This window comes from Nelumbo lutea, chromosome 3 (genome assembly GCF_056320005.1).
Source record: "Nelumbo lutea isolate HS-2025 chromosome 3, American lotus-T2T, whole genome shotgun sequence".
Taxonomy (NCBI): domain Eukaryota; kingdom Viridiplantae; phylum Streptophyta; class Magnoliopsida; order Proteales; family Nelumbonaceae; genus Nelumbo; species Nelumbo lutea.
Genome location: NC_142686.1, coordinates 27,518,882 through 27,544,840, shown reverse-complemented (window position 1 = coordinate 27,544,840; position 25,959 = coordinate 27,518,882). Strand labels below are relative to the sequence as shown.

Here is a 25,959-nt window from a genome sequence, read left to right as displayed (position 1 = left end):
TGCATGTTGTTTACTTGTCTAGTAGTTGACAAGGTTGCCACTAAATGACAATCTAAAGATGTCATCCATACTGTATTGGCGAAAGTATAACATCGTCTTCACCCAATGCATTACTTTTATTGTAATACTTTCAATGATTGTTCCTTTTCTATGTGTTTTCTTGTTGAAGACTCTAGCATTCCTATGCTCCCAAATGGTTCATAGGATTGTTTATCTTGTGCCTTGCAACATTATCCTACCTCTTTTTCATGCCACTGGATTGCTTATTGAACTAAACAAGATAGGCACATCTGAAGGAGCAATCTACCTACATCCAAAGAGGGAAAAAAAACCATTGTCAAACATCAAAAGAAAACGGATAGGAGATTAGTAAGTGGTAAGTAGTTTCTTCACTTGCGCCTGAGACTCAACTAGAGGTGTGGGATCAACTTGTGTTTTCCTTAACCTTTGCCGCCGATACCACCTTTGGATAATAGGATGAGTTCAAACAACCGGAGGATTAGCAAGAGGAGGGGGAGGAGCAGGAGTGGAAGACCTCAAAGGAGAGGATCCCTCCATGGGAATAGGGGTAACTGTGGAGGGCTCGACTCAAGACTCAACTAGAGTTGGCAAGGGAAGAGATGAAGAAAACAACTTGAGAGATCTCTCCCCCTCAAAAGGATGGCTATAAAAAGGAACCGACTTTGCAAAGGTGACATCCATGGGAACAAACTGGGTGCCACTAGTGGGATCAAAACAACAACACCCTTTCTATGTGGAAGCATAACTAAGGAAGATACACTTCTGAGCCTTGGGGTCAAAACCTGTGTCTTTTGGAACTGGGAATGTGGATATAACAAGTGCAACCAAAGACCCTTAGAGGAATAAAGAAAATCTCAAAATCAAGAAAGAGGACTCCAAAAGGAGATTTTAACCTGAATACTCGAGAAGGCAAGTGGTTAATAAGGTAGGTGGCTATTAAAACTACATCACCCCAAAACTTCACAAGAACATGGGTAGCAAAAAGAATGCTCCTTGCAACTTCTACAATGTGCCTGTTTTTCCTCTCTGCTTCTCCATTTTGTTCTGAAGTGCGGGCACAAGAACTCTGATGAATAACCCCAAACTTCTCAAGATAAGAGGCAAGGTCCTTCTCAAAATACTCCTTAGCATTGTCTGATCGGAATATTTTGATGCAAATATTAAACTGAGTATGTGTTCATGGAACTGTTGCACAAGTTTAGGCACTTCAGCCTGAGAGCGCATAAGGTAAATCCAAGTATATCGTGAAAAATCATCAATAAACAGGATGAAATATTTATACCCACTCATACATGGTAATTGGTAAGGGCCCCACACATCATAGTGAACAATATTAAAAGGAATAGTTGATCTTTTATTACTTAAAGGATAAGTGCTCTTACATTGCTTTGAGAACTCACAAGACTCACAATGAAGACTCAATAGACTAATTCCATTAAGTAACTCTGGAAACAACTGACTCAATGAAGAAAAGGACAAATGACCCAAATGACTATGGCATAACATAATACGACTAGGGACTTTGTAACAAATGCGGTTCTCTTAGGTTGTACTTGGCTTTGCTCAGGCATGTCTAACAGATAGATCCCATTAACCTCATGGCCACTCCCAATCACCTTTTGAGATTCCATGTCCTGAAAAACACAATATGAAGGAAAAAAGGTCACATTGCAATTTAGGGATTTAGTCAAATTATTAACTGAAAGCAAATTGGTATTAAGTTTAGGTACATGAAGAATAGATGATAAGGTCAGGGCATTAGAGGTCTTAATGTCTTCCTTTCCCATGATAGGGGCTAGGGAGCCATCAGCAAGGATATCTTATCCCGGCCAGAAAGAAGTTGGTAGGAGGTTTATAACTATGAAACATTGGTCATATGGTCAAAAGCACCAAAATCAATTATCCAAGGGGTTTTATGAGTACCTGAGATAGAAGCATGATGTGTAGTGGCACGAATACCTGAGTGAGCATATCCCAAGGAAGGAACAACCTCTGAAGGAGCTATAGCAATGGACTCCAAGTGGCTGATGATTCGGCCATACTTCTTATATTCAGCCCTAGTGGCTGCAAGCTGTTCTCCCACTGACTTCTCTCCACCCTGTCCTTGTTCACTTGTGAAGAGGTGGTTACATTTGCATTTCCACCTTTTCCAATTTCAACCACTTTCCCACCATTTTCTTTCTTGAATCTGGTAGGAATGAGCTTTGGATGCAGCTTCCAACATGTGTCTTTAGTGTGTTTAGGCTTCTTGCAGTATTCATAGATAACATCTCTCTTCCCAGTGCTAACCTTCAACTTCATCCCCGCATTAGCATAGTGATCAACTTGCAGCTCAATAGACTGAACCTGTCTTCTACTCTATTCACTGTTCACCATAGCATATGCCCGAGACAAAGTCACCTCATCCTTTGCTAAAACATTCTACTTCACAATATCTCTGAGTTGAGTCCAGTGAAGAACTCAAAGACCTGATTTCTCTCCACCAACCTCCTATATGTTTTTGCATCCTTTGTGCAACCCCAAACAACGGTCTCCATCAAATGAATCTCTTGCCAGAGATTTCAGCATAGAGAAGTAGACTGCTAAGGGCTTCTCCCTCTGTCTAAGATTATTCACATCATGTTTCAATTTGTAGGCCTGAGCAACATTAAGCTTTTGGGAATTGGTCTCTGTGACACTACCCACACTTCTTTTGCAATTTTCGTCCACAAGTGATGCTGACTAATGTGTGGTTACATAGAATTCACTAACCAATCCACTACTATGTAGTTTTCCTACACCCACCTTTCATAGGTAGGATCATCCTCCTTTGGTTTCTCCTTGCTCCCGGTAATCTAACCCCATGTTCCTCTACTACACACATGTATCTTAATAGATTGAGACCAAGCTAAATAATTGGTCCTATCTTGCTTCACATTAGTCATAGCCCCCAAAAGATTCTCAATTGACCCCCCATGTCCAAACCCGGAATGTGTGGAATATCTGGTCTCTCCTCTAGTTTGCTCCATTGAGTAAACCAGTGTTTTAAGAGGCATGGGAGGCATTCTCCAGGCGAGGCGCTCCCAAAATGCCCTAAGGCGTATGCCAGAGGCACTGACACCTCTGAGGCGTACGCCTCAGGTGCAAGAGGCGTAAGCCTCTTGCGCTTTTTTCATGAGGCGTGCTAGAGGCGTATGCCTCGGACCCTTATATCTTTTTTATATAAAAAGACAAAAAAAAAGAAAAAGAAAAAAAATGAAAGGAAAGGAAAAGAAAGGGAAGGGAAAGAAAAAGAAAGAGAAGAAAAAAAAGAGAAAAGGAAAGGAAAGGGAAGGGAAGAAAAGATAAGGGGAAAGAAAGTGGTTTGTCCCTTGCCCCTTCGGCTGGGGGCCTTTTCTTCCCCAGACCCTCTCGCCCCCTATTTGATGCAGCCCAATTTGTTTTTTTTTGAGTTAGGGGGGTCTTGCTTCGCCGACCGCTTCAACAAGACCCCCCCTTTGAACTAATGTTATGCATCTTTATTCTTCTTAATATAAAAGATTTTTATTAAAAATAAAGAAAAATTGAGATCCCCCCTTCCTCTTCATCCTCCTCCTAACCCCTCTCCTCTTAAGGAGGCTTATGCCTCCTTGTGTTCGGGAGGCTTACGCCTCACTCCTCTAGGTAGTGGAACGCCTCACGTCACGCCTCCGTGTTTTAAAACATTGGAGTAAACAGATGCAAACGAAAATCAAATTAGGGCTTTACTAGGCTAGATTTACTGTTCTAAGCAAAGAACAATCTCTCAATCCCCAAAATTAGGGTTTTACAGGGTCTTGTGGGATGGGGAGAAAGAGAGAAACTTCAACTGTCCCCTCCAGAGCTTCTAGAATTTAATCCAACCAAAAACGCCCCTAATAGAAATCAAAAGGCTTACCTTTGATCCCCAAGTGCCTGGTTCAAACTATCTCTACGAGCTGTAACAAGGTTTCTCCAATTATCTAGGGTTTTTGGGTAAAATCTCCAAGAAGTTGCCCTGGGTTTCAACTAAGGATGAAAAACCTCCACAAAACTTTCCAAAAACCTTCCTACCTGGGCTGCATAAGTGGCTGTTTGATCAACCAATCGGTTCTCCATACACACTATGTATGGGCAAAAGGAGAAAAAAGTCGAAAGTGAGAACCCGCTCTGATACCAAGTTGAAAATTACACCTATTCAGATAATGCAAGAAAAGAATAAAAGAGAGAAAGAGAAAGAAAAAGAAAGAAGTTTCAGCAATAGGTTGTGGAAGAAGAAAAGAAGGGAAGAGAGGAAGAAGAATTCGAACCTCTCTCTCTCTATCTCCCTTTCATCACTTCTATTAATAATTCTAAGTCTGAGTACAATTACTTGGATGCCCTTAATGAGGCGGCCAACACTAAAGAAATAATTAAAGAAAATAAAAGAAGGCCCATAAGGCCCATAACTAAGAAACATAACTTTTGAACACTACAAAAAAGAAATAAAGAACACAAGGGCCTATTTGGCCTATTCTCACTACAGGCTGAACAAGGGTTAAACAGGAATCAATTATTTTAGGCTGTTCTGTAACTTTTTTCTTTTTTTCTTTTCCTTTGGGGGATAGGTAGTATGTCTAGCCTAGATTGTACAACTTTCTGTATATTTTTATTCCTCTTTATGAAATTTTCAGTTGTCCATCAAAAAACAAATGTTGGCATTTCTTATTTGATCATTACATACACTTTCTAATCCAAATTTACTAATTGCATCAGTGAATATGGGCAATGTAGTTTTTGTTCTTTTTTCATTTGTGAGAAAGAAAGAATATGCTACACTAAACAGGGGCTAGCTCAATCCCAAAGGTCACCCCAGATCAGATACTGAGAGCCCAGGGCATGCATTTTCTTTAACAACAATACCTTCTTTTGGCCATGTGTTTTCTATTTGCAATCAAGTCAGCAACTTGATTGCCCTCTCTCTGGATGTGGAAGACTAACAATTGTACCTTTTTTCTCTAGCCAATTGTCATGTGTCAATAATGATGGGGACAGCTCTCCAAGGCAGTTCAATCTGCTCCAATAAGTACTCAATTTGTTTTCTTGGAGTCTCGTAGTTCTAGCCAAATGTTATTATATCCTTGATCAACAGCTATTTTGGTTGATTCCCAAACAACTATTGTTTTAGCAATATCAACAGTCACTGGCTTATAATTTTTCTTTTGCACCAAAAATTCCCCAATGGTGATCTCTTGCTACCATTCCAATCAACTTGTCCCCATTAGTTCCAACCTAAGTGTCAAAGTTGATCTTGATTTCCATGTATTAGGTTCTTTTATCAAACCATTGGAATACACTTATTCTTCCTTCAACTCAATAATCAATATCATTTGCACTGAGGTAGTTTATGAACATGTTGCATGCCATCTCTACCATTTCTGGAGGTCTAGTCTCTTTCCCTTAATATAAATTCATTCCTGTTGATCCAAATTATCTATAAGTAGGAAAGCTATATTCTCCCAATCACCATCCTTATGGTTCGTAGTAATTCTGCTCCACCATCTAATTATTGATGAATCTTGTTCCGAAGATTTTGGGTAGTGTATTATCTATGGAGTGTTGCATTCGGAAAGCAAGTTGCATTTCATAAAGATGTAGTCAATTGCCCATTGATAAAAAAAAGTTGTAATCAATTGTCTCTTCACTACAAGTTTGACAGATTGAATCCATATCTAGGCCTCTTGCCCATAATACTCCATTTTCTGGATTTTAATTTTGGTATCCCAGCTATAGAGGTGCAGCAAGATGGGCTAAGGTTAACTTGGGCTGAGATCAACCCTGACCCAACCTGATGGCATCAAATTGGGTTAGGGTTCACCCAATTTCTTCACTTCTTTTTGCTTTTAAAAAATTTTCCCAACGCCTTAGATTTAGGATTAGCCAACAAGGGATTTAACATTATTATATATAGGGTAAATTGCTGAAACCTCCCCTGAAGTTTCTGACCGTTGCTGAAACCTTCCCTGAAGTTTGGATAACAACCATTTTGGTCAAAAATAACTATATGGGTATTTTTGGACATTTTCATGCCTCTTTTTAGAGGATTCTTACAAAGGGGGTCTACTTGCAACTATGTTAGAAAGTTCAGGAGAGGTGATGGCAATTACCAAACTTCAGGGGAGGTTTCAGCAATTTACCCTTATATATATGGGGACAAAGTGATGGTTCTTTAGGAGTAATAGAGGTACACTAAAAAATCTTATTAAACTGTTGATGCACGTATATATATGCAAATAAGTTTGGGTTGGTTTGGTTTTGTTAGGTTTCAACCCTAATCCAACCTGATGTTAAGTCAGATTCATATTTTTGTGTTTTGGGCTAACCTGCTCCAGGTTTCATCTGTACCCAGCTTTGACAACATGAGATGTTACTCCTAAATCTTAATTTGATGAGACATACACTAGCTAACATCTTATATATACTGGGTTGTTTTCCTTTCATTGGAACCAAAATTTTTCTAGTTAAGATATTCAGTAATCTATGATCATCTTTAATGTCATGGAAATCGGATATGCCACTTTCTGTTAAGTGCAAGTTGGCATTCTTGTTAGTGTGTATAATCTGGAGTCACATGATATGAAACACATTACCATCTGAGTGACAAATGAATGCTTAAGTTGGGCATTTTGGAAGTTCAATAATCACCTACTAAAGCAATTTAACCTTTTATGTAACTGCAGTGGAGTTGACCGGTTTAAGCGACAATTTGCACATCTTGAGGAGCATTATGGTAAAGGTGAAAGGAGTACACCACTTCAAAGGCAGCATGCCTCCTTGCCTAGGTAGTTTCTTGAATTGAACATGTGACAAATTCTTGTGCTTGTGCTGTAACTCATTCATTTAATATTTTGCATCATATGATACTACTGTCTAACTTTTTTCCCTTTACAGAGAGCGGGTGTGTGTTCCAAAGGATGATTCTGCTGACCAAACTAATGATTTTGAAAAGCGAACAGCAGCATCTGTTGCTATAACCCTTCAGAGCCCTCCACCGTCACAACAAAGTGAGGAACCTGAGAATGCAAACGGGGCTGCACCCATCATGCAGAACGGCACCAAAAAATCAAATTACATTGGTCGTAGTTTGTTAAAGAGTGCTAGCATCAGTGCCTCCAAGTGTGTAGGTGTACATGAAAGAAGAGATAATGAGGTAAAATTTTCTGCCACCTTTCTCCTTCCATCTTACCCCTTATTCATCGTTTATATGAATTGACATGGACTGCCATTATTTGGTGTTTCCAAATCAAGCTAATTACTGTACATTGGCATGGCTAGAAGTTTGAAGTTTGCAAGGTCCCTTGGGATTGGCTTCCTGGTGGTTGAAGGGGATGCTTTAACCCGGTTAGGCTTGACCAAACAGAAACTTTTGTTCTTGTTGGTAGGATTAAACCTTGTTAATGGCAGATTGTCATTTCTCCATATGGTGATCTGACGTGAATTTAATATGCCGTTAATCTGGTGCTCAGTCATAAATTGATTATATGACCAAATCATGTGAGTTGGTGTATGGTGAACTGCCAAGATTATGGTCTATTAGAACTTACGGAATTTATGCTATTTGTTTCCTTTGTCAACCAAAAACAAATGCTATTTTTTTTAATTAAAATGCTATTTGTTATGTAATCGCCTTAAATTATTGCAGTCATGGAATATATAAACTATGATTTTCATTTTGTGGCTATAACGACTTAGCTTTTCTGCAGGATGAACCAATTGCTGAGAATGATGAGGTGGTGGATGGTTTATCACATAAGCTTACAGCACTCCATGCTTGAGTTGTACCTTTGATCAGATCATTTGAGTGGGATGGCCTTTTTTTTTTTCTGGGCCTGAACATTCCCTCCATTTTGTTCACTAATGGCTGCCAACATAGTCTGCGTCCAAGATGTTCACAATGTTTGAGGTAGTTGCTAGCTGTGCAATACCACTACGATTGTATCATCAGTATTGTGTTGCTTTTATTGTTACTGTTATTTATTACATAGTTGCAATGCAAAGAACAGTTTTACAAGCGTTGATTAGATGGATTCAAGTGTTGGTTTCACGAAGTATATTAGGCAAACAATTTAAAGATATGCATCGAGGTATGCTTAGGACAAGGTTCAAAATATCGTTACTGCAGTGCATCAGCGGGGTTGGGTTGGAAATGGATACACTTTGGGTAGACAAGGAAATGATGGAAAGATCTGGATGTGCGTTAAAACATTAGAAAACTCTCATGAATCTTATGGGTGTATTAATGGTATATAGACACGTAAGAAATGCACTTTAATAGTTTATACTAATAAATACATTGCAATCAACATATCTGAACATCTAAGATATAATATAATAACTTGACTGATAATGCATTAACGAGATATCAAGACATTATATAGCTTACTACAAATTATTATATATGTGTTTGGCACCAATGTGTTTGACAAGCGTTCCATTTCAACAATTTTGCCACACCAAAAAAAATGGAAATTGCATTTGGCGAGCTGTTTTTCGGAAAAACATTGTGATTGTGCCTTGGGTTTCTTGAGAAGGGATTTCTTGAATCACAAGGGGGTATTTGGGATTGATGATGATTTCTCTGATGAGATTTTTCATAAATCACTAATTCCTAAGATCATTGATTTCTTAAAAATTAGAGAAAGTGCCATATGCTGCCATGTGAGTCGATTTCTTAGAAATTGGTTATAAATTTGCTTGATAGTGATTATTACCAGTGGTTTTTCTTTTATGGGAACTAGTTCCCCTATTCATGTCATATGCCACATCCTAAAGAAAAGGCCTGAAGAGAGATCATCAAAATGGTGATTTCTCTTTTTCAACTTGATTTTAATAATAGATTTCTAAGTGATTTGCTGATTTCTCAAAAATCGGCCAACCAAATAGCAATATAGTCAATGATGTGGCACCAATTTATAAGAAATTGGCATTGGTCCTAAACACCACCAAAAATAATGTTTCTTGAGTCATCATTATTATGTGGAACATTAAAATTTGAAAAAGTTAACAGCTTTTCTATATGTTATATCCTTGTTCTAATGAAAATATATTAAAAATAAAGACAAAGCACTTTATATGCTCAGTCAGCATGCATCTCAAATCAAATTCCAAATGGGATTTTGTGTTTTTCCAAAAAAGAAAAGAAAGCATAATTCAAGGTTCAAAATATTGATATAGGCTAAATGGGGGCATATCAACCTTTATCTTTTTTTTTTTTTTTAGTTTTTTTTTTCCAAACTAGTTCGGGGGGTTAGTTTAAGGCCTCCCTATCCCCTAAAATAGCTTAGACCCCAAAGCACTTAGGGGTTGTTTGGCAAGTCTTTTTGGGAAGATCTTCTGGTGATAGTAAAAAAAGACGTATTGAGCTTTTGCATTAAGATCTGAGCAGCCTAAAAGCTTATTTGGTTAAGGCATGTCTTTCCGTTCATCTTTTCTACACAAATATGAATAGAAAAAAAATGCAAAAGCTCCATTTCGAGCTTCCCAAAATTGCCCATTTTGGGATTCTCGCGTTTTTTTACGGCATCGGCTTTTGGCGGATAGATCTATTGCAAACCAAATAGGAAAAGATCGAATCGCACTCTACTGAGCTTGTAAATAGCCAACAAACCATGTGGAAAGATGCGCCAAACAAGGCATTAGTATAGGGGTGCATCGGACAAAGGGTCACCAATACGATACATATCGACTAATATGCCCTAATACATGACAAAATTTTAATCCTTGGCATTAGACCTATTCATGGGCTAGGCCAGGTTGGGATTGGGCTTTGCCTATGTATCAATAGAATACATTTAGGCCCGAGCCCAAACCTAGCCTGACCATTGAGCCTAGGTCTTGAGCCCGAGCTTGGCCCTCATATAAAGCCCGAAGCTTGGGCCTAAGACTGTGCCCGATCAAAAATTCAAAAAGAGATTTTTTATTTAATAAAAAGATGTTTTATTTATATTAAAATCCCTCAAAACTTAAAAATAACAAAAGATCTCACTATTAGTTGAAAAAAGAGAAGAGAAACACAATAAAATATTGTATATATTTTTTATTAAATAAAGTATGTTTTTATTATATAATATATATTATTAAGTCAGGCCCAGGCTTGGGTCGGGCTTTTTTTGAGAAAGCCCAAGCCCGATCTTAAAAAAGGTTGGGCCCGATGTTTTAGGCCCAATCCCAAGCCTGTGGGCCTAAAATAATGTCTAAGCCCGATTTAGAACGGGTCGGGCCGGGCTGGTCCATCAAGCTACCTAGCCCATGAACAGGTCTACTTGGCATAATCAGGGGGTGGTGTACGACACACATGAATCTAGGTGAAATAGAATGCTTGTGAAACACAATATTCCTAAACATCCTCTACATTCATAGAACCATTAGTATGTTAGTATTTATTTAAATTATATAGAAATATATGATTTAATTTAAAACATTATACATTAGATCCATAAGAATGTGGCAAATTCGTAAATCCATTAGGCCAAGAGACAATCATATGCAACTGTTATATTTTAATTACTCAATCAATTTCTATGTTTTATCATTTTTACATTTGTATTATTGTATAGTACTAAGAAAAATAAGTAAATTTAATCTTAAATTTTTCATAGAAAAAAATAACCTTAAATTCTTAATATGGTAGCCAATTGCTACAAAAAATCTTAAAAATTAGTAAATTAAATTAGTTTTGTTTTTAATTTTTTTAGTTCCACATATAATATTTATGTTGCTATATACTATAAGTTAAATAATTATTGGTTTACAAAAATATATAGTCTTAATTTAAAAATTAAAATTATATCAGATCCATTAGAATTTCTAAGATTCACATCATAGCATATATAACTTATAAATTTTAATTACTAAAACAATGTTCTCTTTTATTAATTTTATTTCAATAATTTACCAAAATTTTAAAAAATCATAGATTGAACAAGAGATTTGAGAAATTATTTATGGATCTATCTTATAATTCTTTCCTACCATGAAAATAATTCAGAATAGATAATTTTTATGACTTTTTGATTTTCTGGTTCTTTTTTTTTTGTGGGGGGGGGGGTGGTGGATAGGAATGGCAACCCTGACCTCGATTTTGAAACTAATCCCCATCCTTGTCCCCAATCTCTGATCCCTGCTGGGGTAAAAGTTGTCCTCCATCCTCGATCCCCGATGGAGATGGTTTTCCCCGTAGGGACCCGAATCTCCAAAATGTTTTAGTTAATAATAATTTTTAAAAAATAATTGTACTTAAAAAAATAAAAAATAAATAAAATATAAACAATGTTTTAAATATGCTTTGATATATACAAATAGTATAAAAATATAAAATATAAATAATATCATATATATAATAATATATATTTAATATAAAACCTCGACCTCGAGCCCGATCAGAGATCCCTATTAATCCTCGTCCCCGTCCCCTCCCCACCAAAGCAATCGCCATCCCCGACCCGATGGGGTCAAGGAAGTTGGGTCCTTGTCAGGGATGTGGAAAATTGTCATCTTTAGGGGGGACCATGGGTCTACTAGTGTAATTAAAACCTTCATAAGTCTAACAACAAATCAATGTATCTTTGCATTTTAAACACCAAATATACAAATCTTTTAAATATATTGGAGGATGAAATAAAAATGCATTCTTCTTCTCCTTCTCCTTCTTTTACTTGAGTCCAGTCAAAGTTTATCAATACACATCTTAGTGCATCACTTGTAATGTATTGATTTCGAGGGTCACCGATACGCTAATTACTAGGATCTAGGAGGTATATTTGATGGTTAATACCCTTCCCAATGGTGTTTAGGTTTAAAGCTTAACACATGGAACACATTGCATGAATAAGTATCAACCCTTGTAAACGTGTGATACATATAATTTTTTGTGTATCATGCGTACCAATACTTTGAATTAATCTTGATTCCAAATTTTCAATGATTTTTTTTTCCATTTTTTTTATGGCTCAGTTTGGAAGGAGTACAAATGCAAATATGTAGAGTGCAAAACCTTATATTTTGTATTATTTTTCATGCATTTGCACTGTACATATTTGTCTTTATACTCTTTCAAAACTGAGATTAAGGAAAAAGGCCTATCATGAGACGGAGACCAAATTCCCAATGTTTGATTTTTTTTTTATTTATTAATCATTCGTGTTCAATTTTTGGGTATAAAATTATGTTCAACTGATGTATATTTGGGGGTTTCAATTACAGAAATATGTAGTTTAGTAAAGTTTTTTTTGAAAGGTAAAATTATATTTTATTCATAATTATTTGAATCTTAAATCTTATGTTATTATGTTATTGATGTATTTATAAAATTTATAATTTTTAATGCATTCAAATATATCAATATTTTTCTATTATATTCATAATTATTGAATGCATATCCATATTCCGAACTATATAATGTAAATTGCCACTTTGATATTTTGATAGGGATATGATCATTTCACATCTGTTTGAAACTCAAAGTTTTTTAAACAGCTAACATAACTCAGATTAGATTGTTAGCCAACGAAAAAAACTCAGATTAGATTCAAATAATTGTTAGAAGTTGCTGAACGCTTATTGCTGTGATGAAATAATTAGATAAATAAAACATTAAAGGGTATGATAAGATAATCCACCCAAACTTCTACCTTCGTTTTTTTTGGATAAATCTCTTAAACTACTCCCATTGTTCACGAAATTGACAAACTATATTCTTAATGTTTGGATATTGTCTTACCGTACCCTTAAATTTTTTGACAATTGACATTGCCATTAAATGCTAATGGAAGAAAATGAAATATGAATTTATCCTCCACTATTCCTCAAACCTCCCCCTATTTCACCATCTGCCGTACCCTATTTCACCATTGACATTTGCCGTACCCTATTTCACCATCTGCTTCTACTCTCTCCATTCTCAAACCTCCCCCTCCGCCTCCGGTCTCTCTCTCCTTTCTCTGTTCTCAGACTTCCCCTCCGCCTCTGAAATAATTGTGGGGATCCTTGTGGATCGAGCTGCAATGAATAATCCCCAGATGTCAGATCGTCTGGGAACTTTAAAGATCAACCTCACATTGCTTTCTAGCACTGATTTGGTGGGATCATCGGCGATGATGAAACATGGGCGACAGCCACCGGCGAAGGGCTCCCTCCCTCTCTTTCTCCCCTTCGTTCTCTCTCTCTCTCTTTCCTCCATTCCCTCTCGCCCCTATTTCAAAAGCTGGTGGTGATGATTTCCGAACAGACCATGGATGTTTTGTTGAAAGCTAACCAAGCACCCAACCACTATTACATGGCCTCCAGAGCTTACTCGAGTGGTCTTGGTGTGGTCTATGATAACACCACAACTACGACCATTTTACAGTATAGAGACAATTACACCCCTCCGTTGTCTCTTTCCATGCCGTCCCTCCCTCCTTACAATGACACAGGCAACAACCAGCTTCACCACCCGCTTCAGGAGATTGGCAAGCAAAGAACATTCCATCGACGCTCTGTTAACCATCGACACTCGCGTTTATATGACCATCTCTGTCAACACTTTGCCCTGTGCTAGCAACTCCTGCGGTGGTCCCATTAGAAGCTGACTCTTTGCCAGCATGAACAACATTAGCTTCGTGACTCCATCGATCGACATTCTTGAAGCATACTACAGGATGATTCGTGGGGTTTACACAACTGATTTCCCCAATGACCCACCTTACTATTTCAACTTCACCGCCGATGTTGCCGATTGATAAATTGTAATTACCCACAACTCATGCCATGTCTTCTAATTCTACGGTACCTACTAATTCTAATAGAGAGTCCAAAAGACTGAAAGACTTCTGCTACTACAAGGGAAATGGAGAGACAGGATGGATGGAGAGCGGCAAACCAAGAGATTTTACTCCGATTCCTTCACAGGTACCGTCGCCGTTTCTAATAACGTCGGTGGTAATCGAAAAGCTGATGTATCATGGTGGTGGGAAGGGTTGATCCCGGAGTTGCTGGCCTTGATATTTGTTCGAATCCTGAAAGACCAATTGGTTTGAGTGATTCCTCTCGTTTGCAAATCCTGGTGAGAAGTCGTTGTCAGACCCTACTGTTGGACTGACATTGACGTCAAGCAATGGTGCCACCGATGTAATTGCTCGATCTCATCGATCAGATGTTCGCAGGTTTGTCCGTCATAGCAAGGTGACCCTTCGTTGACTCTCCGCCTACAAGCTTGGCGACTCTGGATTCTCCTTTGTAGACAACTGGAAATTAACTCCATTTCCCCCCTTTGTTTCATCTCTTGTTCAAAGGGGCTTCTGACGCCGCCGCCCAGAGGAAGAATAGGGAGAGAAAGAGAGATGGGAGTTTGGAGTGGGTTGTCACTGCCGTCGCCGTCACACTAAGGAAGGAGGGTGCAAGCACAGTTCAATGTTGGTGGTGGTGCTCTATTTCCAAGCTAATTACAGAGACCAACAAGGGGAAGAAGAAGAAGATAGAAGGATAGGTGGGGAGAGAGAGATGATCGAAGGTGAAGGATGGTCGAAGCAAGTTGTAACGATGAGGGGGAGGACAAGGGTCCTTGAATCCGTCCGTATAAACAAAAATCAAAGGAGAAAAAAAAAAGATAGGCATGGAAGTCCGAAGATTCCAGTTTTTCTCGAGGCGTTGGAAATCTAGACCAACGCTCAGATCTGTTGCGGTGAATGGTGGGTATTGATCAATGTTGTGTAATCACCAAACTTTTGTTGTTTGGAAGTTGCAGTCGCCACTGTCACTTGCGACAATGATACTAAAATCACCACCACCGCTGCAACTTCCAACAGCAGCGATAAACAAGTAAGGTTATTTTAAGAATTTTAAAATAATTACCACTCACATATGTCGCATGTGAACGAAGTGTGACAGAAAATTAACGGTAATGGAGGTTTTAGACGGTTGTTAGAAAACTTAAAGATACTATAAGATAATATCTAAACAATAAGGGTACAATTTGTTAATTTCATGAAAAGTAGAGGTATAAGAGATTTACCCTTTTTTTATATTAGATTTTTGTATAGTATTATTGTGGTGAGATTGAGAGCGATGTGTGAATGTTATTATTTATTATTTTACTAGTGAGGACTTTAGCAATGCATGAGTTTTGTTAAGCAAAAGTTAGAAATACATAGAGTATATAATTGTTTTATATTTTAATTTTTTAATACTCGATTGATTGAACTTGACATGAATTGGTTGGTATTCTAGCATTTCCGATTGGCTTTGGTTTAACAACTTTCTAACCCAACCAAGTTAGGTTAGTTTTGGTTTGGTCATTTGTAAACAAACCAAAACTGAACCAACCCAATCATATATATATATGTATATATTATAAATACAACTTTTTTAATACGGGAAATGAGAAAATTCCCATATTTCTTAGCCTAAAATATTTTATATCATAAATTTATTTTTTAATAATATCACTGTAATTTATTAAATTAAAATTTATTTTTTAAGTTAACCCTTTTGAACAAACAAATCAAACCGAAAATGGACCCAAACCGATACAACCTGAGTTGGTGGGTTTTCACTAATGGTCAATCAATTTTGGGTGACAAACTCCCAACCTGACCAAGTCAATTTGGTTAGCGAATAGCCTGCAACCAAATTGACCCAATCCTTGAACACGCCTAATTTAAGCTAAATTAATAGTCTAATCTCTAATAAACAACAATAGTTTAATCTCCAATAATTGTTGAAATTTTGTAGAAAAATACACAATTATTGAAAATAAATTTATAATGAAAATACAATAGATATCTAATAAAAATATAATAATTACAAAAATACAATAAATACTAAAAATATATTAAATTAGTCAATAAATCGTGTAATATCAAATAATAGCTTAATCTCTAATAAATATTAATCAATAAATTATAAAAAATACATATTTACTAAAAATAATTTTATAACAAAAATAGAATATGACAAATTAAATTTCAAAAGTTAAATAATAATTGTTTAATCTCCAATATTTATTGAAAAATTTCTATTAAATAACATAACAAAAATAGATTTATAAATAATTATTGGAAACAAATTTATCAAAAAAATACAATAAACAACTACTAAAAATAAAATAAATATTAATTTATTATACATAAATATATAATGAATGTATACTATTATTGTAAAATTATTACTAATAAATATTAAAATTTTAAAGTTATTTTCTATAATTATTAATTGATATAATTGAAATTAGTTGTTTGCAATATTATTTAGTTATTTAAATAATATTTTTATTTAAATTTAAAATATTAGTTATTTATTAAATTTAATAATCCATAAAATTATAATCAGTACTTTTATTACATAATTCGCTATTAATTTTGTAAAATATTAAATTATTATTAATATGAATATTATGAAATCTATTATAATTAATTTTCTAATTTTAAGTAATTTTTTACATAATTTCGTTATTTTAATTATTTAAAATTTAGTCATGTTAAATATTTAAATATAATCTAAAATATTTAAAAAATTTCACTATTTGAAATTTATTTATTTTAAAAGTTATTATGCTTATTTTTTTAATGTTAAATTTTTATTGTTTGAATAACATTTAATTTGAATAATTCTTAAAATTGTAATTTATATTGTTACTACCTAAATTGATAATAGTTTTGTAAAAATATAGAATTATTAATAATATGAATATTATTAAATCTATTATAATTAATTTTTGTGTTTTGAATTAATATTTTAAAGTTAGTATATAATTTTGTTATAATATTTAAATAATTCTAAAATTTTTTAATTGAAAATGTCTTTAGATACATGTAGATAAAATGTTGGGGAGAGGATAAATAGGAATTAGAGATAGTTTAGGAGTTAATTTCTCTACTAAATTAGAGATAATTTAAGAGATAAATGAAAATGAGAGATAATTTAGGAGATAAATAAGAATTAGAGAAAATTTAGGAGAAAGTAGAGAAAAGTAGTGCTACTTAACTAAATATTAGAAAAACATATCCGTTTTTCATTATGATTGTAAGAAATAATTAAGTATATGTTATTTTTTTATTGGTTTAATTGATAATTATATAGAATTAAAAGGTAAAAAATTCAGAAAAATAGAAAATTAGAAAAGAGGATTTAGTAAAAAAAGACATGGTGAGGTGGACTGTCTTAATATATATAATATAATATAATATAATGACACGTGTAGGGTTGATATCCTTCATGGTTTGATGGCCGAACCGAACCGACAACCAACTACTGAGGGTTACTGGTGAGACTTCGGAAAGGAGTAGAGAGCATTCCAGTTCCAGCAATAATACTAGGTAAAGGAGAAGAACGAAAACAAGGAGAGGGAGAAGGCTGAGGAGTGAGAAGGAAGGGTATCAGTCCGAGCAAGACACTTATAATCCAGATCCAGGTGCTTGCATTTTCTTCTTCTTCTTCTTCTTCTTCTTCTCAGATAAACCGGGAATCTGTCCTTACGTTACCTCTCTCTCTCACGCACGAACACACACCCACGTCATTCTTCTCCCTGTTTCTCCCTTTGTGAACTGCGTACAAAACAGAGGCTTTGTCCCTTTTATTTTTGTTTGCTTTCCTCTGCAATTTCACAGACACACGTCCTCCCTCCCGTTTCTCTCTTTTTTATGTTTCTGTTGCATAACATTATAACAGGGGCTCTGCCCCCTTCATTCTTTTGGCTATTTACCTGTACTTATTTGATTACTGATTAGTTGATTACTCTCTCCTCTCCCGGATTTCTATGGTCTGCTTCAACTGGGAAGCAGACTAATTGATTAAAAAGAACTAGGCAAGCGAATTATTAATTTCCCATTTTGTATTAAAATTCATGACCTAGCTTCCCTTTGTTCTTTGATAACTACGAAAGAACTTATTGATAATGGCTCCGGCAGCCCACTTGCCTCATCTAACCGTTTCTTTCTCTGTAAAAAACGGCCTTTGTTTGGAGTCTAGTTTGCAAGTTGTTAGCGCGTTGCATCTATTAACACATTATGACCATAAAAATAAATTTTTTTCAATCTTCTTACAATGAATTGCTTGAATTCCACAACTGCATTGCATAACTAGGACGGTTGCCGCAATAAAACTATAAAAGATGAGCTGTATATCCCTGATACTCTGTCTGACTGGAATTATGAATTCTGAAAGTACTAGTGGTGGGAATTGAGAAAGGAAGAAAGAAGAGGGAGCACAGAAAAAGAGGGAGAAGGAAAGAGAGACCAATGTTACTCAGTCACAGAACCCCTCTATTTATTTATTGCCTGAACGGAAATTGTAAAAGGGTTTCAAACGAGATTACCCTAGTGAAAAGTTAATTACCAATCAAAAGGAGGTCAGCTCATTCGTTTGAAAGCTCCTTATCTGATCTCATCTTCCCATCCATTTTCTATTCTTTTTTTTTTCTTCTTTTTTCTTTTTCTTTCCTTGTTCTAGTTGAAGTGGCTTAAAAACTTGAAAGGCTCCAAACTATACTTCCTTTGGAAAATTTGGAAAGACCAGTTTAAGTACTGCATTGTTGATTGGAAGAGGGCTGGATGCAAGACACATCAGACAGGTCAGAAACATTCCATCTGGGCAAATGGTGGTGGAATTCCAGTCAAGAGACTGGCAGTCTATGGAGGAAGACAGTTGCAGCCAGGTATTTTGGTCGGAAGCTAGCAGCCCAACACATATAAGGCTATGATATAGTTGTGCTTCTTATCTATCAAAAAAAGAAAAAAAGATATAATTGTGCTTCTTTCATTCAAGGATTACACATAAAGTGGTTTATTGATCTAATATTTGTTTCGGGAATATTCATTTTGGCATTAGAGTGAGAAAGTTGAACCCTTTCCTCACGGAGGCAAAGCATATTCTCAATATTGGCATGAGGAGTCACAAGAGAGTGCTCCTACACTTGTAACCTTGGCCCAAGGTTGAGGACATCTTGGGCTTTGTTTGGGTGTAAGTCTTGAGACTCCTGATGCAACTATCGAGTGAAGAGGTGGCTCATAAGAGCAAGGATTTGTGCATGTGTTTCCTAGAGGTAGATAAATCACCACCCTCTATGTGGTCTATGGAATGCATCATAACCAACAATGCCATGTTTGTTGTCATGATATGTTCAGAGATTAGAGAGGAAAGAATGGGGACCCTTGAGAATTTCAAAGTAGCTATGCTGATTGATATTGACCTGACCCATAGATGCTTGGTAGGATAGTTGGTGGAGGAAATGAAGCAACTATCTGCCACTGTTGAGAAGAGACGTGAGGATTTAATCAAGGAGCAAGTGGAGAACATTTTTGGGGAAGCCGAAAGACAACCAATGTAGGAGGAACCATGGTGCATTGCACAACATAGAAGAGGGAGAAAAGAAGAATAATCTAGGGATCCTTCAAGGGTTAATGGAAAGGAATCTTTTGGGTATTTTGAAATTTGAATGTGGAAGATGGGGACGTGGTGTTTGTTTACATGATTGTTGTCAGGTGGTTGAATGCCTAACACAAAGAGTTATTGGGTCGGTTTCGTGGACTTCATAGGCAATCCCTGGCCCATAATCCAGATCTTTTGAGCTAAAATTACCTAGGCCGATTTTCTTTAGAGAGCTGATTTTATCCCATTAAATTAGACTAGGGAATTAGAGGGGAAGGCAAAAGTATTGCATACCACAAAGAGGATATCTATGAGCTTCTCAAAGGATGAAGAAGATGAATATGAAGTGACATTTGCAGGGGAAAGCTCTAGGACACAAAGTGTGGGGCGAGAGGAAGTGGTCAAGTCTCATTTGAACTGCTAAGAAATGGGAGTTCAAAGTGGGGGCATCTCCAATAGAAGTTAGGGCTTTGGTGGTGTGCCTAGCTACTTTGTAGGGGGAGATCATCCAAGTTGGAAAGTGATAGGCCCCCAATTAACCTTACGTATGTCAGGAAAGGGAAAGGTCAGCTTTCGGCTAAGGGGGGAAATAATTGAACATGGGGGCAATTATGGCTGGAGGGAATAAGGAGAGTCTTGAGTCATTTATAGCTATGCCGGTTAGGAATAAGAAGAGTGTGGGCATTTATAACTTGGCCTGCTGGGCATTTATTGAGGGAGTCAGTTATGCTGTAAGAAGAGTATAAGAAGGGGCTTTGGGGGATGGAGGAGATAGGCTTTTGTTGAGTGAAGAATACTGTGAGTGATTGGGAGAGCCGGCGGTCTCTCGAAGAACCGACCAACTGCTAATGTTCTTCTTTTCTTCTGAATGAATACCAGTTCCTTTGTTGATGTTCTAGTTGTGTGAATTCTGCTTAGTCTGAGAATTGTGTGTCAAGTTTCTGGGACATAACAGTGGTATCAGAGCGCGTCTTTCCTCGGCCATGGTGACAGTTAAGGAAGTGGCATCGTAGGTGGAGGGTTTCGAAGAACGCTTGACTTCTCTGCATTCTGAAGTGGATGGCTTATGTGATGAGATAACAGCTGGACTTTCGAAGATCTCGTCTCTAGAAGGAAGCATTCAAGATCTGGTGAGACGTTTTGATTTGTTGCTTCAGCAACAGGCCTATTCAGCTCCTTTGTCTACGATTGACATTGCTCATTCTTTAGTCGCATCGAGTTGTGTGGCTGACAAAGGGAAGAGTGTGGCATTTTAGATGTATTCCTTGATGCCAGTGTCGGAACATACTCCTGATTCACTTCCTCGTAAGTTGGAGTTACCTAATTTTGATGGGGAAAATCCAGACGACTGGCTTTTTAGTGCGGAGCGCTATTTTGAGATTAATGGATTGCTTCCGGTAGTGCGTCTGCGAGCTGTAGTTGTTTGTTTAGAGGGCAATGCATTGGCGTGGTATTAGTGGGAAGTTGGTTGGCGACCTTTTCGTGGTTGGACAGAATTCAAAGAGCTTCTCCTTGAACGTTTTCGATCGACTCAGGAGGGTAATTTATAGGATCATCTCTTCTCGTTACATCAGTCTTCTATTGTTAAGGGATATTGTCGCCAATTTGAGGTGCTCTCCGCTCCCTTACGTGACCTGCCGGAATCAGCCCTTGAAGCAGCATTTGTTAATGGGTTGCACGACCCTTTCCTGAATGTGCCATGAAGTGGGGTGACTAGTATAGAACCAAAGACTTGGTACCTAAGGGCTCTGATTGGATTGTCAATGAAATGAAGAAATCTGGTCTTCGAGGACGTGGTGGAGCTGGTTTTCCATCTGGCCTGAAGTGATCTTTCATGCCAAAAGTATTTGATGGCCGTCCTTCTCATCTTGTTGTCAATGCTGATGAGAGTGAGACAGGAACATGTAAGGACAGAGAAATTATGCGCCATGACCCACATAAACTACTAGAGGGTTGCCTGATTGCAGGGGTTGGTATGCGGGCCACTGCTGCTTATATCTACATAAGGGGAGAGTATGTAAATGAGCGGAAAAACCTTGAGAAGGCAAGGAGGGAAGCTTATCAAGCTGGACTTTTGGGAAAAAATGCAAGTGGATCTGGATATGATTTTGATGTTCATATCCACTATGGAGCTGATGCTTACATTTGTGGAGAAGAGACGGCGTTGTTGGAAAGCCTTGAAGGAAAACAAGGAAAACCAAGGTTGAAGCCTCCTTTTCCAGCTAATGCAGGGCTATATGGATGTCCAACAACTGTTACAAATGTTGAAACTGTGGCTGTTCCCCCCCCCCCCCCCCCCCCTCCCCATTTCAAGGCATGGTCCTGTTTGCTAGTTTTGGCAGGAAGAACAATTCTGGGACAAAGCTATTTTGTGTCTCAGGCCACGTGAATAAGCCTTGTGCAGTTGAAGGGGAGATGAGTATTCCATTGAAGGAGCTGATAGAGAGGCACTGTGGAGGAGTTAGAGGTGGATGGGATGATTTTCTTACAGTGATACCAGGAGGTTCTTCTGTCCACTGATTCCAAAGCACATATGTGATGATGTGTTGATGGATTATGATGCACTCAAGGCTGTCCAAACGGGTTTAGGGACAGCTGCCGTAATTGTGATGGACAAGTAAGCTGATATTGTGGATGCAATTGCTAGGCTCTCTTACTTCTATAAGCATGAAAGTTGTGTATAGTGCACACCATGTAGGGAGGGGACAGGATGGCTGTGGATGATCATGGAGAGGCTGAAGGTTGGAAACGTGAAGCTGGAGGAAATAGACATGCTTCAAGAGGTGACAAAGTAGACACACCATCTGTGCATTGGGCGATGCTGCTGCTTGGCCTGTGCAGGGACATATCAGATCACGGTGTGCATCCATCCACTATGCCTGGAGTTAGTGCTTATTCATTGGCAGGGCCTACCTGATTTCGAAGATTCTTGGGAGCCTTTTGACTTGCTTCGAGACCAATTTCCTCATTTTAACCTTGAGGACAAGGTTAGACTTTGGGTGGCAGGGTAATGATAGGCCCCCAATTAACCTTATGTATGCCAGGAAGGGGAAAGGTCAGCTTTCGGCTAAGGGGGGAAATAATTGAACATGGGGGCAATTATGGCTGGAGGGAATAAGGAGAGTCTTGAGGCATTTATAGCTATGTCAGTCAGGAATAAGAAGAGTGTGGGCATTTATAACTTGGCCAGCTGGGCATTTATTGAGGGAGTCAGTTATGCTGTAAGAAGAGTATAAGAATACTGTGAAGAATACTGTGAGTGATTGGGAGAGCCGGCGGTCTCTCGAAGAACTGACCAACTGTTAATGTTCTTCTTTTCTTCTGAATGAATACCAGTTCCTTTGTTGATGTTCTAGTTGTGTGAATTATGCTGTGAGTCTGAGAATTGTGTGTCAAGTTTCTGGGACATAACAAAAAGCAACAGGAGAACCTATTAAGGGGTTATCCTATTACAGAAGAAGATAGCAGTAATACTTGGGTGATGGTCTCTATCAATGAACAAATTGAAGAGAGATCCTCGTTGACGCTAGTTGTGATCCTTGACTAAAGGAGGCAAAGTTCAATAGGTGAAAAGCAATGAAGCGGATAGGCCTAATATGATTCAGCAAGTTCCTTGGGTTGTCTTTTGTTTGTGGTGGTTGAACATATGTTTTAATGGAGAAGGGAAAGAAGAATAAGAAACAAGTGAAGAAATTGTTTCGGATAGCATGGGGGTTGAAGGATGGAGCAATCAGCACTCATTGGGGTTGTAATTCCACTGGCAGAAAATGATCAGTTATGAATAGAGTCAATAGACTCAAAATAATCTCCTAGAACATTTGGGGTTTGGGTTAAAAAAGACAAGGAGATTGGTGGCCAACAATTTTTTGAAAGAGAGAGGTCCAAATGTTTTGCTTTTGTAGGAAATGAAGCTACAAAACATGGATTTTCTAGTCATGTGAAACCTATGGGGCTCCAAAGCTTGTGATTGGATCTTTGTCCCTCTGGACAACACGGAAAGTGTGATGGCTATCAGTTTGGATAACAGTTGTTTTTCTTTGGTGGACAAAGCAGAAGGAAGATTCTCTCTTTTGGTTCATTTACAGTGGCAGCAGAGCAGCATCCTGCTGATCATAGCCACTATCTACAGCTCCATGCAGAATTCTCTAAGGTGTATTCTATGGGAAGAGTTGGACGTAGTTTGTACAAAGTGAGAGGTACCCTGGGTAATTGGAAGAGACTTTAATGCAATCAGAAGCTTAGAGAATAAGCAGGTAGTGCTTGTGCAAATAGAGTACGTGAATGTTTTCAACTTTCATTCAAAGGCGGAAGTTGATTGATCTGCCCCTCTTAGGGGTCAAGTTTACTTGGTCCACTAATCAAGATCACCCACCTTTGGTATACCTCAATAGGTTTCTGATTTCTGTAGAACAGGAGGATCTCTTTCCTCACTCAGCCCAAGAACCCAAACCCCTTTCGAACCATATCCCATCGCTTCATGACTGTGAAGGTACGGGCAGAAAATCAATCCCTTTCAGACTTGATCACTGTTGGGCAAGCGGATAGGTGCAAAGAAGAATTTTTGGAGGCGATTTCTGAGATTGACAGAGAAGAGGAGATCAATAGTCTCTGTGAAGATATGAAAGCTAAAAGAGGTAAGTGAAGGAGTTTGATGTGCTAGCATATAGGGAGGAGGTGAAATGGAGGCAATTTTCCAGAATGAATTCGCTGAAGGAAGGGGACAATAACACTGCCTTTTCCCACAAAGTTCCCAATGAGCATCGCAGGTCCAACACACTTAAGAAGATTGTAATAGAAGGGCAGCTTGTGGAACAAACCAGTGAGGTGGAAAGGGCCATTGTGGAATTTTATGTGAAGCTATATATAGTGCCTTGTAAGTCCATACCAAAGCTGGATGGTTTGAATTTTGGTATGCTCACTGATTCACAAGCAGCTGATTTGGAGGCTCCCTTCTCAGAAGAAGTGAAAATTATAGATGATATGGAGGCAGATAATGCCCCTAGGCTCAATGGTTTCATCATCATCTTCTACAAAAAGTATTGTGACTTTATTAAAATGATTTCTTAAGGTGCTTTTGGAAATTCACCAATCAGAAACTCTTGAAAAGAAGCCTCAATTCCACATTCATTTCATTAATTCTCAAAAAGGTAATTGCAACATAACTCTGGTTAAGAGGGGGATTATTTGGGATTGCATCTAGCAAGAAGGTAAAGAAAAACATGAAACTATCTTTCAGTGAACCAACAAGAATTGACAAAATTTCATTGGGCTCCTTTCCTACCCATCTCAATAGATAGTTCCATATTGAGTGTGTTAGTACTGCTCCCAAAATATAGATTGAGGAATGTTCTCCGCGGCAGTTGCTGTCCTTACCAACTAGGTAGTTAACACATTAGTGCAACGATGATGGAGAGTTTGCGACGTTGGGTTGTTATCGGCTCCAAGATGTTCGAGCTAGATTACAGTTGTTTCAACAATGACGGTGAATTGGTGATTATAGAACGAGGAAAAGGAGCTTGGATGAAGCTCTCCCTAAATGAATCGGAGGTGAGTTGGACAGTGGATTTTTTAGAGAAGCTTTTGAGCATTTGTATCTAGCCAAGCGGACCTCAACAACGAGCAGACAGAGGAAGGATAACTATTATTTATGCAACTAAAAACAAGTGGGGAAGATTCATTAGACTTGGCCATTGCGACGGTGCAGGCATAACATGCAACATTTGCATCCCTGAAGAAGGAAATAACTTTGGGTGGAAAACTTTCGCAAACACTCTTAAACCACTTCTCACCAGCAAGGAGAGACCAAAGACGGATACCCCCCTGTTGAAGAACTTTCCAGCTCTTGGAAAAGGCAGAAGCAAAGTAGTGGTGGTCGGAGGACAACCATTTATCTCCATCTTTCACCAGTCTGGACCTTTTGGCGTATGGAAGACAACATTTATATGCACCAAAGAAGAAAGTCTAAACTGGAACGACGTAGAGCTAGGCCTATCAGCAAATCTCTATTCCCCTGATCTATTGCATTTGAAACCCCTAGCCGTAAGTAGGGCGGTGGGATTTGCCCCTTCGAAGGATATAGTGAACATTTGGACCAGACTAGGTTCTCTACTCATCTACGAAAGGCATGTGTTGCTTGAGAGATGGTGGTCAATGGTTAATACTGCCCCCAATAGTCTATCCTTTGAAGTATGGGTGACGATCTATGGCCTTCCATTTCATCTCTGGACTACAGAGGTCTTCAACCTTCTGGGAAGCCTTTGTGGTGGTCTTGACTCTTGAGACTACCGATGCCAGGACAAGGGACCTATAGGAGTTACGTTATGCAAGAAACAAGGTAAGGGGAAGAGGAGTGCATGCTATCCCTCGCTTAGTTCTAATTCTAGACAGCGATGTCTGGTTCTACTATTCGATCGAGATAGAGAAGACAAACCACTTGTTTGAGGTGGAGAAGATGACTGAGTCACAACTGGGCCTGGTCGAGTTGACTTATCACTCTGATTTAGGTGCACATGGCAAAACGGGAATCATTGCAGCCCCATTTGCCGATTAGAGGATGTTGCAAGAGGCTTAAGCTCCTGGAGC

General features: G+C 37.9%; 2 protein-coding genes and 1 pseudogene across 2 annotated transcripts in view; all 3 read left to right on the top strand.

Annotated features, from left to right (window-relative positions):
- LOC148863837 (mitogen-activated protein kinase 9-like) overlaps positions 1 to 8,047 on the top strand; it is a 45,827-nt gene extending 37,780 nt beyond the window's left edge. Inside the window, exons 9-11 of the mRNA XM_088977478.1 lie at positions 6,717 to 6,818; positions 6,928 to 7,186; positions 7,740 to 8,047. Coding sequence (XP_088833604.1) covers positions 6,717 to 6,818; positions 6,928 to 7,186; positions 7,740 to 7,811 — 433 coding nt within the window. The 3' untranslated portion in view covers positions 7,812 to 8,047. The remainder of the gene's footprint in view (positions 1 to 6,716; positions 6,819 to 6,927; positions 7,187 to 7,739) is intronic.
- Positions 8,048 to 13,874: 5,827 nt separating this feature from the next.
- On the top strand, positions 13,875 to 22,400 carry LOC148863836 (NADH dehydrogenase [ubiquinone] flavoprotein 1, mitochondrial-like; annotated as a pseudogene).
- LOC148863834 (ubiquitin carboxyl-terminal hydrolase 2-like) overlaps positions 17,246 to 25,959 on the top strand; it is a 28,297-nt gene continuing 19,583 nt past the window's right edge. Inside the window, exon 1 of the mRNA XM_088978396.1 lies at positions 17,246 to 17,422. The gene's annotated coding sequence lies outside the window, so the exon portion shown is untranslated. The remainder of the gene's footprint in view (positions 17,423 to 25,959) is intronic.